At 28.7% G+C, this 16440-nt stretch overlaps 1 protein-coding gene and 1 pseudogene across 1 annotated transcript; one reads left to right on the top strand and one right to left on the bottom strand.

Annotated features, from left to right (window-relative positions):
* Positions 1-306: 306 nt before the first annotated feature.
* Positions 307-1501, top strand: LOC145832363 (uncharacterized). Its single transcript, XM_082939681.1, has 4 exons — positions 307-400; positions 760-855; positions 915-995; positions 1191-1501. The coding sequence occupies exons 1-4, from the start codon at positions 307-309 to the stop codon at positions 1499-1501; spliced, it is 582 nt and encodes a 193-aa protein (XP_082795807.1).
* Positions 1502-14708: 13207 nt separating this feature from the next.
* LOC145831444 (trimethylamine monooxygenase pseudogene) lies at positions 14709-16323 on the bottom strand (annotated as a pseudogene).
* Between the last annotated feature and the right edge of the window lie 117 nt (positions 16324-16440).

The following is a 16440-nucleotide window of genomic DNA, read 5'->3' as shown; positions in this document are numbered from 1 at the left end:
GTGTCTTAGCTAAATATACTTATGCAAATTTAAAAAAGATATTAAGTAATTACTTAAAAATTTAGATTTTTATATTTTACGATGAAAAATCACGTCACAGCCACGTGAAAAGTTCTTCTTTTCTTTAAGATGTTTGTTTAACGAAACGTTGTACATTACACGTGTACAAATTTAACGCAATTCTTGCCACTTGTCAATGTTTACGCCAGAAGACAATGAATAAAATGTACTATATAAGAGAAGAATTAAAACAAAATTCAAGTTTATAATTTAGCTCTAAATTGTCAAGTAAAAGTTAGTAACAACATGGGAATTTTTTTATCAAGAATAAATGAAATTTGGGAAAGTTTTACGTCAGAAAACCCATCAAATATTCTGATGCTTGGATTGGACGCTGCAGGTTTCAGTTGTTATTACTTAACTATTTAAATACTCTTAAACATTGTGTATACAATGTGTAAAAGCTATATCCTTAAAAATTTATTTGTTTTAAATAATTTTGTAAATATAAATCTTTGTTCAACTTATAACCAAATCTATGTAAATAATGTCAGCAGTTAAATGTATGTTTATTTGTTGTTTTTAATAACTAAATGTTATTTTTATACTTATAAGTTTAAATGTAACCAGCTCTTAAAAGTTTTAGTATAACTATATCTCAAGTAAAAAAATATCAAACGTTATTTAAACTGAATAAAAAATATTCAAAAGTTATTAGACTTCCACCAAACATTTTTATAAAACTAAAATTCATTTTAGGAAAAACAACGACATTATACAAGCTAAAATTGGGCGAGCAAGTGTGTACAATTCCAACAATCGGTTTCAACGTGGAAACAGTCAGCCCGTGTAAAGGTTTGCTACTAATTTGACTATGAAGTGTTTACTTATTTAGACTTTTTATGATTTTTAAGGTTTGTCACTCACTATATGGGATGTCGGTGGTCAAGACCGCATCAGGACTCTGTGGCATCATTACTATCAAACTGCAGAAGGTTGGACCTTATTTTAAATGTTTCTTTACATAAAATTATTTTCTTAAGAATATTAGATAGAATTGCGAAAATGTTTTATTCAAAGAAAAATAAGCATGTTAGGTATTTTCATTCATTTTCTAAAATAGTATTAAAGAGTATAAATAATATTTTTTGGTTTATTTTTCATATAAGTTTACAAAATGAAAATTGCAGGACTAATTTACATAGTGGATAGCACGGACCACTCACGAATGACTGAAGCCTGCCAAGAACTCCAAAATATTGTTTCAAACGACTTCATGAAAAATGTACCTCTGCTTGTCTTTGCCAACAAGCAAGACCTGCCTCAAGCTTCTAACGTCGCCACAATCATTGACAAGTTGAATGTAAGAAGTTTGAAGCTCAATAACTGGCATGTGCATGGCTGCAGTGCTGTCACTGGTGAAGGTTTAATCGAAGGTTTTCAATCGCTTTCTCAAATGTTGCAAGAAAGTAAAAGGATAAACCGAAATGCTGTTTTATGAAAATGAGATATCAAAGTTTTTTTTTTGCAATCAAATGAAAATCATATTTAGAATTTTACAAGGTTATATATTTTCTTTAAAATTGCGTTCAATTTTTTTGGTAAAAAATGTGAATAACCAAAATAAAAAATACTTTTAATTATCATGCATATCATTAAATAATCAAAGTTAAGAGTATTTTCTGTGGCTACATAAGTTTGTAATCCCTTTTAAGTAAAATAAACTCTCTTAAACACGTAAATTTATATTATTAAAGACTACGATAAGAAAATAAGTTTAACCATTTTCTAAAACTAAACTGTTTATAAATGTATTCGTAAATCAATACCATACCACTAAATACACTAGTATATTTTTTGAATATGTTGATTTTTTTTATTTATAACACACTTAAGTTTTTTATCGGTGTTCTCTTTTCTTTCTTAGATAGTAAAAAACTTTGTACTAAATTTAAAATTTGTTTAATTCATGTGCTTAAAAAAAATATTTTTACTTTGTTTAAAACATAACAGGTTTTTTAATAAAAACTAATATTAAAAATCTCTAAATATTTTTAAACACTTTCCAAATTACTTTTAGTTAGGCTACCAACAAGTTTACCATTTTCTTTTTGTACTTTGGATTATGAGGTAGCTTAAAGATTGTAGTGATTGCTATAAGTCTATGCTGCACGAAGGGTCAAATATGCACAAAAACGCTTTTACACGAAGGCACTTTTGCACGGCGTCAATTTTGATGAAGGGTCACTTTTGCACAAAGACATTGTTGCACGGGTTGAAAAATTAAAAGTTTTTAATTAATTTTTTAACTTTAGCTTTTATTACATTTTTTATACTATCACTGTTACCCTTAACCCTTACCGTCGGTCGGTAGTTTTTTAGTCTTTTTTTTTTGATAATATTTCTTAGGTTTTTTTTTTCATCACTGTTACCCTAACCCTTACCCTTGGTCGATAACTGTTTTTATTTTTTATTTAAACTTTTTTTTTTCTAAATGCGTTTTTTTGTTATTTTTTTTTAATTTTACTTATTTTTTCTATCACTGTTACCCCTAACCCATACCCACGATCGGTAACTTTTTTTTTTAATTTATCTACTTATTTCGTTGTTTTTTTTAACATTTTTATTTTATTTTGTTTATTTTCTACTCTCGTGCAAAAATGATTCATCGTGCAAAAATGGCCTCTTGTGTAAAAGTGACCCTTCGTGCAAAAGCGCCCCTTTGTGAATATTTGATCCTTCGTGCAAAAGTGTCCTCGTGCATATTTGACCCGTTCCCCTTAGTGATATGCTTGATAACCGAAAGGTTCCTCGTGCACCAGGTCCTAGGACCAAATATTTTGAGCGCTTTTTTGTCGTTTAATAAACAAGAATAAATATGTACTAAAAGTAGTGTTTTCCTAAGATCATGTTAGGTTTCAAACTTATTATTAATATTTTCTGTTTATTATTTAAAGAATGTTGATCCGATATTTTTGTAAATATTAGTGACATCAATCACAAACTTTCAGAATGTAAAATATTTTTTTTCTCTTACTAAAGTTTTTACTTATTTAACCACAACATTTTATCTTTAAATATTACACTTTATGAAAATACTTTTTAAGTACTATTTCGTACTCAAAAATAGTAAGACACATTTTGTTTACGATTGTTGCTACATTCTTTATTTTAAAAAGTAAGTTTATAATAATGTAAACGGACCGTTTTAAAGGCTATGTAATAAAACTGTAAAGTTAGTAATGTGCTTTAGTACTGACTATATGTTGAATAACTGGTTATTTACTTTTTTAAACTTTTTTTTTTTAGTTTTTTATTTATACTTAAAAAAATTATTAACTTTTAAAACAAATGATGACTAATATACACAAATTTCTTAAATAATAGAAGTAGTTAATTTTTTATTATATTTTCCTTTACTAGTCTATCAGAGTTATTAAAAATGCTTAATTATTTTAAACAATTTGACACAAATTTGTGTTTCTACGTTACAGTTCAATACTAAAGCAGAAATTAAACGTAATTGAAGTTTTACACTTTATGTATACATGTCTAGTGAGCGAGTATAATTAAAGATAATTAGTCTTAGTCATAAATAGATATAAACCAGAAGTAAAGCTCTACGAGTTTTTTATTATCGAAAAGATCTTCAAACTAAGTAAAACTATTTCTTGCCTGCTTATCTTCTAAGCAGATATCTATTTTGACAATTTAAAAGTTTAAAAAGAAAATAATCAATGTGTTCTTATTTCAAGACATTAAACAAGTGCAACTAACTGCTGAAAGTAAAAATAAAACCATACTTTCTAAATGCTACAAGCTTTTTGAAACTAAAATAAAATCATTATTTACAACAGCGCTTCTTAATATTTTTTCATGTTTACCCTTTTTGGAAGCCTATTACCAAATTTACCCACAATATACGAAGTAGTATGTAATTTTGAGGAAAAAAACTATTTTTTTAACTTTAAGCTTATTAAATATAAAAAATCGTAAAATTTAAAGAGTTATCTAACTCAAAAAAAAAACAGTTAAATACGAACTTATAAATTAAAAAAGTAATAAATAAACATTCATTTACAAAACTTGTACTAAAGAAAATTTACCCCCTAAAACAAGGAATTTTATCCACAGGGGTAAATTTAGCCAAGGTTAAGAATCGGTGATTTAGAGGGCTTAGTCTTTAAAAACATATAAAGTCACCAAAAACTAGCTGGAATAGTAGTTTAAATATAATTAGCTAGAGTTTATGGGCTAAACTTAAAAACGCTCTATTCATAAATAAAATCAAAATGGTGATCACCACATAATGAAATTCATTTGTAAAAGTTTATTTCAAACAGCCTGAGTTTTGTTACTATTTTAAAATGGCCTAAGTGACAACCGTTTCTTTTTTTTTTTAATGTACTCGTACTTTATTGTAAAAGTTTTCGAATAGATGCTTATTCGTATTTTATCGACAAGAGAATTAACTATTGAAAATTTTAATAAAAACTACATGAAAAGCCTTTAAACACAACTAGACTGCAGAAAAATTTTAAAAGTTCAAATTTTATACTTTACCAGTTTAAACTCAGTAACAAACGATATTTTAAGTCTTTACAAGTGCATGTAAAACACGTAGTTAAAGGCTTTTAAGAGTAATCAAAAGGTTAAAAAGATCTATAAAAAGGCAATTTAATCTTTAAAAAGTTAGCGTGTACAAACTATAAAATTGCTGCTTTTTAAAACTAAAAGGAACTAGCATAAAATATTTAATCTAATTTACTTAATAAAAAAAACTAGCACAAAATTAAAAAACGTTCATAAATATACCCAACATTTTTTTTTCTGATGGCTTAAATTTTTTTAACTAAATTTCGAGGGTCAAGAAAACTTTGTCAAAAGTGTGTCATAACTTAAAATCCAAGGGTGAACACTCAATTCCTCATAATTTAGCCTACGTTGAGGATTTTTGTGCAACAAGCTGGTTATCAAATCCAAATATGCTGGTGAATGACCATTTGACAAAGGTAGATCATTGAAAACAATTTCTTGAGGAGTTTTAAACGCAATACTACATTCAATAATGGTGTACAATACCAAAGCAATGCACCATCTGTCCAGGTCTTCCCCAGTAGTTATATTTCCAGTGAAAAACTCAGGGGGATAGCAGTTTTCGGTACCTGATACTACGGTTAAATATCTTTCTATTAAAAAAATAGTAGAAACTGTTACAACGGTTTTAAACTTTTAACAGAAAGAAACAAATGAATTACTTCAAAGGTTTTTTGCGAATAATTCAAACAATTTGCCATTCGATAAAATTCTTCCAAGTAAAGTAACTAGAAATCATATGAATTTTACTTAAAATTTAATCAGGTTAAAATTTATTAGCATTTTTCTATCGATAGTATTTTGTTATTATTCAGCAAGAAGACTTTTAAAAAGGTAACACATTTATTTCAATCCATACACCATCATTGGATAATCAATTTTTCATACTAATACTTCGATTTAAACTAACCGAATTAAAAGTTGCACAGCCAAAATCGAACAACTTGATTTCATTAGTAACTGGGTTGAAAAGTATATTTTCAGCTTTTATGTCTTTGTGTGCTATTGAACTGTTATGGAGATTTTGCATAATATTCCAAAGCTGTTTGTAGTAATATATACCGTCTTATAATTCTACTTTTTATTAAATTATATTTGTAGTTTTCTTAGGAAGTTAAAAAACGGCAAAAATACAATGACAAATAAAGACTTATTTAAAACGTTAGTATTTGTGTTTAATATTATTTTCTACTAAAGTAATGCAAAACTGTTTAATAAAAGTAGCTAAGAAATTTCTCAAAATAGAGTTAAGAAATAATTCTATACTCTTTAAAAAATTTTGATACAAAACTAAGTAAAACACTTTCCTCTTCTATATTTAACACATAAACAGTTATAGTCCAGTACAAAATACTTTTTTGTATTGATGTTTAAGATTAAACATGTGTATACTACTTAATTGGCAAGTTCCAAAATCAGGTTAACGAAAAATATTTTTAAGTATTTATTGTAATTTATTCTATAAACTTATAAAAAGTACTACCTGTATAAAAACTGTTTTTGCTGATTCTTCTGATAATGATCCGTTTTTAGTCATATATTTTGCGAGTTCTTCATAGTTTTTTGGTTTTTCCATTACTATTACACAACATTTGGAAAACATAAACCAATCGAATATTTTTATTATACCTAAGATACCAATACTTTTAAGTACGTTATACAAGGCTCAATTATAAGTGTTTAAACATTTGATTTTTAGTTTAAAAAAAATTCTAATAACAATTCAATCGTTGTAAATTACTAGTTGTCAAAAATACATGTTAACAAAACATTTAAAAGTTTTACTATGGCACATATTAGTGTAATAAACTATGAAACGCATTTATTACTTAAAAAGCATTGTATGTTAACATTAAATAGAAGTTAAGCAAAAAAAAAATTAAAAAATTGAATAAATTGAAAAAACTTTTTGTGTTATTTTTTTTTTAGCTTTTTAAATTAAATACTAAGGCTAACAACTATAAAAAAAATAAAAGGAAAAACATACCAGTAGATCCCAAGTTTTTGTTTTTTTCAGATTCACAAGCAGCTAGATGCATAGCTAATTCATATGGAAGATTCTTACCCTTGTAGTCGATGGTAAAAAGAGTTTTTATCCAAACTTATAATTTTTATCGCAATGTCTTGAGAATCGTATAAACAAACACCTGTTTAAATTTTAAACTTCAATTAAGATAGAGTCGTTTTCAAAACATTTTTTATGAAGTTTAGTTTTTATGCATATTTTTAGAAAGAAAAAGTGTTTATTTAGTTTTAAGAAATTAATTAAAAAAAAAATTTCAAACTTTATTTAAAATATTTTAAAAAACATTAATAAAAAAAATTTATGTACGGTGTTTAAATACAAAAATAACTAATAAAATGTTTTTTTCATAAATCTGAATGTTAATACAACCTTTGCTTACCCGAGTATACAGATCCTTGACCGCCTTCACCGATCTTTTCTTTGATCTGGTAGAATAGATGAAAATATGTTGTTCCTCCCATTGAATCTACGCTTTGTTCGAAAGGAACCACATTGTTAGTCTTAGGATTAGGAGGATTTAATACTTGCTGAACTTGGAATTGGTTTTTCTGCGAATTTTGTATGTCAACCAGTTGTGCAGTTTGAACATTGTTTTGAGCTTGCATTGTGTTGTGCTGCTGTTCCATCAGTTCCCGGTACATTTCAATCAAACGTTTTCGCGTGTTCACGTTCTGCATTAATGTATTAAACATGTGTTGCTCGTCTATTGGTTGATTCATTTGACGCGCAACATTCATTTGTTGGTTTTGATATCTTTTTTGGTTGGTATTTCTCAATAGTGGAGTAGCTTGCGCTTTGTAGTAATCTTGTAAACCTTGAGTACCTTGAAAGTTTTTGCTCATGTTTTGGGTATAGTTAGCATTTTTATTTCTGCTTTGGTAACCTAGATGTAATCCCCTTTGGTTCTGTTGGTTCTGATTTTGCTGGATATAAATGTTGTTCTGGACTCCTACGTACTGTTTTGAAGATCTGGGTATGTACATGCCTTGCACATTGTAGGCAAGGTTGGGTTGCCCATTGTATTGTGCATTCATGTGTTGCTGATATATATTTTGTAAACCTGAAGGCTACATCTTGTTGTTTGCCTCTTGTGGTTTAGGTGTAAAAGACGGCACTGTAAAGTTTGCCAGGTAGAAACTGTTATCATTGAAGTTTTTACTCGGTAACATTTCAACTTTATACAATTAAATACTCTGTAAAAATACTAAACTCATTGTATTTGAGATACTATGAAGATTCGTAGATATTAGTGAGCATATTAATTATTATTAATTTTTTTAAACTTGAGTTGCACAAGAATAACAAGAAACAAAATAAGGTATATCAATAAATTTGAAAAATTCCTAAAATTTTTTTAAGTAAACAAAAAGTTAAAAATATTTTATAATTCACTTTATAAGTGATGCTATTGATTCTAACTACGATATAAAATGAAATTTATTATTTATATATTACTTTTATTAAATAAACTATGTTTACAAAAATTTTTCTTTCAATGCTACAATTAAAACAAATACACACAAGTTCTTTCTTAAACTACATATTTTTTCAAAAATTAATACGTGTTTAAGTGGTATAAAGATGATTTTAAGGCAAGTTCTGCTGGTTGATGGATTTCACTACTAGCTATTCTACTTCACTGCACATCATGCTGTACGCATACCTGAGATATCTGGCAGTCAAAAAACCCTTTGCCATAAATGACGTCTCAAGAAAAGAAATACTTTTTATGTGATTATTATCTGGTCTCTGTCATTGGCTGCAAGTGCTCCGTTGTGTTTACTTTGCGGTGTTAGAAGTCATAATGACCAGCGTTAGTCTAAAACTCATAACTAATGTTGATCTAACCTTCTTTAAAGTTGAACATGCAAAACATTATTTTTACTTTTTAAAAAGCAGGTTTTAAACTACTTGCAAAATAAAATATTTAAGACAACGAGTTTTAAGGTTTTGAATAATTTTTGTTTGCAAATAAAAACAATAACAATTGTTCACGGTTAACATTAAGTTTAATATAGATTGCTTTAAAAAGAAGAAAATATATTTTAGTTTTATTTTATTCTGATACAGAGTCACCGTGGCCAACTTGCTCTGTAATGGACGATTTTGTTATGGGGTATTTTTTATACGCAGTTGTCGCTTACTCTATTATGTTTGTAGTACCTCTAATAATCATTGCAGTACTGTCCTCACTCATTTATGTGGCGCTCTCCGAACAGAAAAAGTTTATATAAAATTAATAATTAAAACTGTACTGTTTTATTTGTATCTTTATATGCACGTATACTTTTATTATAAAAGCTGTTTTGACAATTGGTACAAATCGCACTGAAACAATTGTAAACAATTTCGGAAAAAAAAAGTTTTTCATACAAAATAATTAGCTCTACAACAATGAATTGCATTAATGAACTGTGAAAAAAGCTAATCATAAAACAATACTTAGCATCTACACATATATTTACATATTCTGCTTTTGTTTAAAAGATTGTTTTATAGATTAATTAAGTTATCATAACATACTGTAAAAAATTTAAGATTTAATTACAAACCTAAAAAAAAAATTTTAGAAAACATTTTAAGAAACGTGTAGATTAACATATTAATTAAACTTTCAGCAACAAAAAACATTAATTAATTTTAAGCTAAAATTTCAAATTTCCGCCTTTTAAACGACTTCTTCGTGGTGAAGCGATACAGGCGAATATACAAGCAGCTGACGGCCATCATAGCCACGTTTGCCGCGGGTTACGTCCCATTTGTAGCCTACCTACTGTGGACGATAATTTCCAACATTTCCGAGTCGAAAGCCAGTGACAAAATGCTGGACTACTGGTTCGGAATAATATCGTACCTCTGCGTCAGTTCCAGCGAGTGCCTGGACCCTTTGATATACAGTCTGGCTTCGTCTCAGCTGCGCAGCCAGGTGGTTAAACCAGTTAAACTGATTTTGTCGCCTTCTAAGTGTTTTTATGATTATTTTTGTTCTATTCTTTCTCACCTCTTTAGTGTGTTAAAAGTATGTTTGTTCTTTTGTTTAACAAAAAAAAAGCTACTACTTTGATGAAGAAAAAAATTATACAACACTAAAAGCATTTACTAATTATAAAACTTAGAAACTTAAAAAACTTAATGTAATTGAAGTACTGTTTTTTAACACCACAAGTTTTGAATATTTTTCTGTTTATATAAAGTTTTTTGTTATTATCATATTTAAAAAAATATTTTTTAATTTCACTTGTGGTTTTTTATTGTTTCTTGTTAAAATTTTAGAAGTAGCATAATTTGAGATATTCTTATGCCAAACTTGTAACTACATTTTATAGATAATGAATAAAAATTAGATAAAAGATATCTCTTCATATTTATTTAATAGACAAAAAAAAGTTTTTAAGTAATTATAATTAGCTACTAAAACGAAAAGAAGTTACTTCTTCGTTCTATGGTTTTTTTAGGTAATTTTTATATAGTAGTTGCCATTTTTTGATGAGAGGTCGCCACAAATTAGCATGTTTTAGATTTAAGGGCGTTAGAAATAAAACTATCTCAAATTTAGAGATTCAAATATATTAGTTTATTACGCTTAACTTTTTGAGAGGAGATGCACAAAATTCTGAGTGCAAAGAGCAAAAAAAAATACAGACTACAAACTATGCAACTCTGATGTGATGGGTAATATAATATTTTAATAAAATGTTGTAATTTATTTGTTTTATTTTATTTAAGTTCACAAAAGATAAAACTAATAAGCCTCGAAACATTTTTGTAATAAAAACAAAGCCTACGCATTTTTGTTAGGGTATAGTCCTGGACAAGACGTTAAAAGGTATCCGTGGTGTGCGACTTCGATAACCGAAAGGCTGTTCGTGCACCAGGTCCTAGGACCAAACATTTTGAGTATCTTTTTTTTTTTCAATAAACTATATATATAATCAAAAATATTTGAATATTTATAAAATTTACAATTAAGACAAAAGTTATATTGAGTTTATTACTTAACAATTGTTTCACGCTAAAGCGATGATCACAAGTAAACAAACCAACAAGTTGCAATAGACAAACACTTTATACAGTTAGAGATGAGTAATTAGTTGATTAGGTATTTAGTTAATTAATCAAATTTAAGTAATTTTCAGCAAAATAGATTATCATTAACGTAAAATACAATAATAACAAGAAAAAAAAAAGACAATATAAAAAACAAAATTACATAAAGCAAACAAAGGTAGGTTAATTAAACTTAAATTTAGTAAATCAAGATTTCAAAGAAAACTTTGTAAAATGTCTACATTTTCCTACCAATTCTGATCTTAAGTTCAAAAGTATGTTGTTGTCTGCAAATGCAATTTCAGTCTCTCCAAATTGCAGAGGGTGCAAAGTTTACTAGGTCTATTTTGGTTACTACGATGAATAATCTCCCATTTTATTATTTTTCTCCAATCAACATTGCCATTTTGATTTTGTGAATAAATCTACTTAATCTTGTACTTTCTTTCTTTTTTGCATTTCTAAAGGATTGAGTATGTTCATAATATCTACTTTTGAATTGTCTTCCAGTTGAACCAATGTAAATATTTTCCTTGTTTTTATGCATAACTGTTGCCTTATAAATGACTTCTTTAGTAAGACATTCACCGTTAACTGGACAATTAGCTTTTGATCTACAATTGCAAAATTTGATGTTTTCTAAAGTTGTTTCGTTTGAGTTTTGAAGTAATTTCTGGTTGTAATTGGACAATTCTTTTTCCAAGTTAGACATACAGGAATCTGAAATCTTTATTGTATTTCTATGAAATATAGAACTATAGAGGCCCAATTAGATACTAATTTTAGAAATTCTTTCCCTATATTCGTTTTTATACAATTACTGAAAGGAGCATTGTAGTAAAAAACTTTCTTTTTCCTTAAATTTCTTCTAATTTTTCCGATAAAACTATTTTGAACATATGATAGTGTTGCTTTAAAACCACTTTTTTTTAAAGTCTTTTCATAAGGATCTTATATCTTGTCAAATATTGATGAGTATGGATGATTTGAGTTGAAGTTCATATATATATTCTTAGCATTCTCTTTACTAAATGGAAGATATTCGTCCTTCTCCAGGTCCATAGTTATGTCTAAAAAGTCCACCATTTGTGTGCTTAGTTCAATTATCACTTTTAAGTTATGTTGCTGAAACGCTTTCGTTATAGATTTCCTCATTTGATCAATAAATCTTGGTGATCGTTTTTTAACTATGAGCAAACTGTCAACTCGCTAAAGGCCACAATTAGATTTGTCCATTTTTTTATTATTTATTAGCTCACTTAAGATAAATAATCCTACCAATTCACAAACCTCTGCTCAAAAAAACTTCCCATTGATATATCAAAAAGATCATGTGCAGAGTTCTTTTTTATCCAGCACTCATTATCGAAAAATAGAATGGTTTTACTTGAGTGAAGTATGATTTCAACTTGGTCATTAATAACATCAATATATTTTCCTGCAAATTGAATAACAATTATTAAGAGCTCTTTGGAAATCTTAGGATAAAAATCCATAACAACCAGTTTCATGAAAATGAATAGATTCTTATTTTTGATGTTATTAAACCATCCAAAAACTTCAAATTAGTTTTTCAACTGTAGCAGTCCTGTTTTAGATCTTATTACAGGCAGAATGTTTTCCAGTATTTTCTTATTATTATTCCTAAACTAGACTTGCATGTATTTATTAATCTACATGATTTTTTGTATAGAAATTTTTCTTTATGATCCTTAAGTGTGATAAAAGCATTTTAATTACTTATATTTCTAATTTTACTTTTTATTTTATTCTTAGAGATTAAAAGTTCTGCCTCAGCGTTGATATTGTTGACAATTTCGGTTGTAGCTTTTTTGTATTTTGAAGTAAAAGTTTCAAATAATAATTTTTTGTAGTTATCCACATCCATTGAGTAAAGATTATCAGTTTTGTCAGCTTTAACTATTACTTTTTCTTTTTGTTTAATACTTTTTATAGAATGTTTAAGCTTACTTTGAAAAACTGAATTTTGCTTTTTAAATTTTATATTTTTACATAGTTGAACAAATCATTTTCAAAGTGAGAAACATTATTGCATAGTGAATCTTAGGTCTAGATCTTTCAGTAAGATAAATTCTTTTATATTGGTCTGCATCAGTGGCGTAGCGTGGGGAGGGACACTGGCGCATGCGTGCCACCCAAAAAAAGAAAAATGTAAAAAAAAAGAATGTAATATCTTTATCCTTTATAGTTTATTTTTTCTGCCTTTTTTCAACTATGTTTATCTAGTATTCAAAAAGTTAAACGAAATTTTGAATACCAATTAGTGACAAGTTAGGAAAGTATATGTTATTACTCAATATACTGATTCGGTGCGTAATTGAAATGCGCACCGATGTTGATGAAAAACTCCATAAGGAAAAATTTTATAAGTTCATTAACTTCATAAGAATTTAGACTCAAAAAGCACGCAATTAATATAGCGCACCGCTGTAGTATAACCTTATGGCAGATTATTTTTCTAAAAAAAGTTTATAAAAATTACGTCACGCTTAAAGAAAAATTAAACAATTTTACAATTTTTTTTTAAGCTACATTGTTAAGACTACTGCTAGTTTTCTGAACTTTATTTTTGTAAACATACAAGAAAAAGCGTATCGGCCTATGAGAAATAAACTTTGTTTGTGATTTTTATTTTAAACAAATGCAATCAAATAAATTGAATTTAAAAAGTATACTTTTAACTATTTTACAAAGTTTTAATAAACTGTAATAACAGTTATAAAGTTGGTCTATTTTAACTTCTGTGTAACTTTATTAAGATTATGTGCAATGAGGTGTTTTTATCACTGTTGTAATGTATATTAAAGAGATTGATATTTTTTCGTAAAAAAAACAGATACTTTCGTTTTATTGAATATATTAAATTTTAAAGATATAAAGTTTACTGTAAGTAATAAAAACAATTTTTATTTAGTAAGTTTACATTTGTGCAAGTATAAGTAATTCTAATGAAATTTATACTTTTATTTAATTGTTTAATTTTGTAATATACAAATATTTTTTAAAACAGTTAACGAAGTTATTTTACTTAATAAATTATTTTCAATTATATTACTTATAAAAAGTTTTTTTATAGCTAATTACAAAAGTTTTAATTTAGAGGATTTTTTGAGAAAAAAATTTGCGCACCCCCTGACCAAAATACCACGCTACGCTACTGGTCTGCATCATACGATGTATCTAATATATAGTATAATTTTAAAATCTAGCTAAGCTTGAAATACTAAATAGTTTGAACGCAAGTTTTGGTGTTAATGCTTAGAATATTTTTAGCGCTAATTACTTATTTCTACTTGTTAAGAAAACACACAGAATGTTTACTTGTACAATTAAATTTTAATTTTCATTGCATTATTAAATAAATTAAAATAAAGTTAGGTATTTTCGTTGTTGTATTTCAGTTAAGAAAAACCCCTTTTAATGATAAACATTTAAAAATTACATTTTAACAAATAAAAAATATTATAATAATTTGTTATTTATTTTTAGATAGAGCATCTGCTCCAACGCAACGCCCCTGCTTACAACCAGAATTCTAAAAATAAAAGCTCTGATTAAGGTTTGTTTGTTTTAACTTAATGTCATACTCGATTCGAGTAATTGTGGCAATTTACTTATAGTTTTTTAACAACAATACAACTTAAGTTGTTAGATTTATATCAGAAAGTCGTCACATTTCTACTTAATTTAACATTTAATATTAAAACAAAAAACTATTTTTTCAGTATTGAACATTTTTAGTCTTGAAATTTGGGAAACTCTGCTACGACTTAAGTAAAACTAATTTTTGTACTAGCTATTATTTAAATTAGTTTTTTAATGAGTTTTGTTTGACATGTAAATAATTAGAAGTAAAAGCAATTATAAGCTTCTAACAACACTAAATTTTTTGTACAAACAATTAAATTTTTTAGGTAAAACTTCTGTATTATAGAAAAACAAAAGTTGCATGTAAATAAATCAAAAAATAAACTGAATCCTTTTATTTTGCACATAAACAAAACTCGTTCATATAAAAAATTATAAATAGTGACTCATAAGTAGCATAAAACAACTTTTAATATTCAAAGCACAGAGTATACATATACAGATAATTAGGTATGGTTTGTTGGGAACAACAAACAGGTACTAAGTTAAAGCAACATTAAAGATAAAACTTTTAACATGGTAAATTAATTCTAAGAGCAAACTATGGTGAAAATTTAAATAAAAAACATTTGTTTATGCAAATGATTTTATATTTACATAACAAGTTAAGTTTTAAGCTTTTTTTCATTGAATGTAGTTTTTGATGCTGTCATCAAAGCTTTTGATCCATGGGGCTTTTTGAGCGGGAGCTTTGTTACCAGAAAACTTTGAAACAAACGACTTGTCCCTGTATGTCAGAATATCTTTCGCCTTATCATGTAGCAATTGAATGAACATGTCAGCAACGTCCAAGTCTTTTTCATACTTGATATCCGTTGCCAGCCGCTGCAAATATTTAGTCTGCGAATCAATTTCCATGAAATAATCCGTCAAGTCCTTGTTAGAATCGAGCCATTTCTTAATTTCTTCCTTGCACTCGGCTGCAACCGGAACTTTTATTTTACCGCAAACTACATTCGATACCCACATGGCTTGCAATGAGAACATGGTAAACGTGTAGAACTCATCCTGCATACCCGCGTAAAAAAGCCTGCCGTTGCAATCCTTCTGACCGTTATCAGTTGCATACCACTGTAAGTTTCGGTACAAGTTTGGCAGGTTGTAAATGTTTGTTGTGTTCAACCTCAGTTCCTTGGGCATAAAAGGAAAGTGGTGCTTGTACCCCGTGCACATTATTATCGCGTCCACGTCTTTTTTGTAGCCGTCCTTGAACAAACAAGTTTTTCCCTCAATTTTAGTAACCAAAGGCCGTTCCACGACGGTATCCGGCCAATTGAAACCCATCGGCTTGGTCCTGTAGGAAGTGGTGACGCTTTTGGCGCCAAACTTGTAGCACTGAAGCCCGATGTCCTCAGCGCTGTAACTCGCTCCCACAACCAGCACGTCCTTTCCGGTGAACTCTTTGGCGCTCCTGAAATCGTGGGAGTGCAAAATTCGCCCGGGAAAGTTGCTCATGCCGGTAATTTGAGGCACGTTTGGAACTGAAAAATGCCCCGTCGCCACGACCAGGTAGTCGAACGTTTCCTCGAACTCCGAATCTTCCGGCAAGTTTGCGACTTTCACGGTGAACTTGTCATCCCGGTAGTTCACCTGCCTAACACAGTGGCTCTTCAGCACGTCGGCTTCTTCGTCGACTCCCAAAAACTTCCAGTATCCTCTCAAGTAATCCTTCAGCACACGCCGAGGCGGGAAAGACGGGATCTCCTTGCCGAAGTGCCGCTCGAAGGTGTACTCCGGAATTTCGAGGCACTCCTTGGGCCCGTTGCTGAACAGGTCCTGGTACATGGAGCCGTGCACGTTTTCTCCGTACTTGTCCGTTCCCGTCCTCCAAGTGAAGTTCCACAGTCCCCCGACTTCCTCCTGTTTTTCGTAGCAAGTCACTTTCAGCTCCACTCCTTGCTCCGTGCTTATTTTCTTCAAGTTTCCGATCAGGGCCATGCCCGAAGGTCCGGCGCCAATAATGCACACTTTTTTTGTCATACTTAAAATAATTTCTGAAATTTCACATATTTTACTTTGGTAGTTAAAGTTTTATTTAAGTCAGTGCATGTTACGGTTTTAGTTGCTTATGATACTCACTTAATTTATCTTCTTAATAATAT

This window comes from Thalia democratica, chromosome 3, assembly GCF_965202585.1.
Source record: "Thalia democratica chromosome 3, ktThaDemo2.hap1.1, whole genome shotgun sequence".
Lineage (NCBI taxonomy): Eukaryota > Metazoa > Chordata > Thaliacea > Salpida > Salpidae > Thalia > Thalia democratica.
Note: the sequence above shows the minus strand (reverse complement) of the source record. Positions and strands in the feature narration are given on the sequence as shown.

Excerpts from the sequence above, each read along its gene's own strand:
- LOC145832363 (XM_082939681.1), top strand. The coding sequence starts at position 307 with ATGGGAATTTTTTTATCAAGAATAAATGAAATTTGGGAAAGTTTTACG. Across the intron at positions 856-914 it reads AACAGTCAGCCCGTGTAAAG|GTTTGTCACTCACTATATGG; the intron begins GTTTGCTACTAA and ends ATGATTTTTAAG. Across the intron at positions 996-1,190 it reads TTACTATCAAACTGCAGAAG|GACTAATTTACATAGTGGAT; the intron begins GTTGGACCTTAT and ends TGAAAATTGCAG.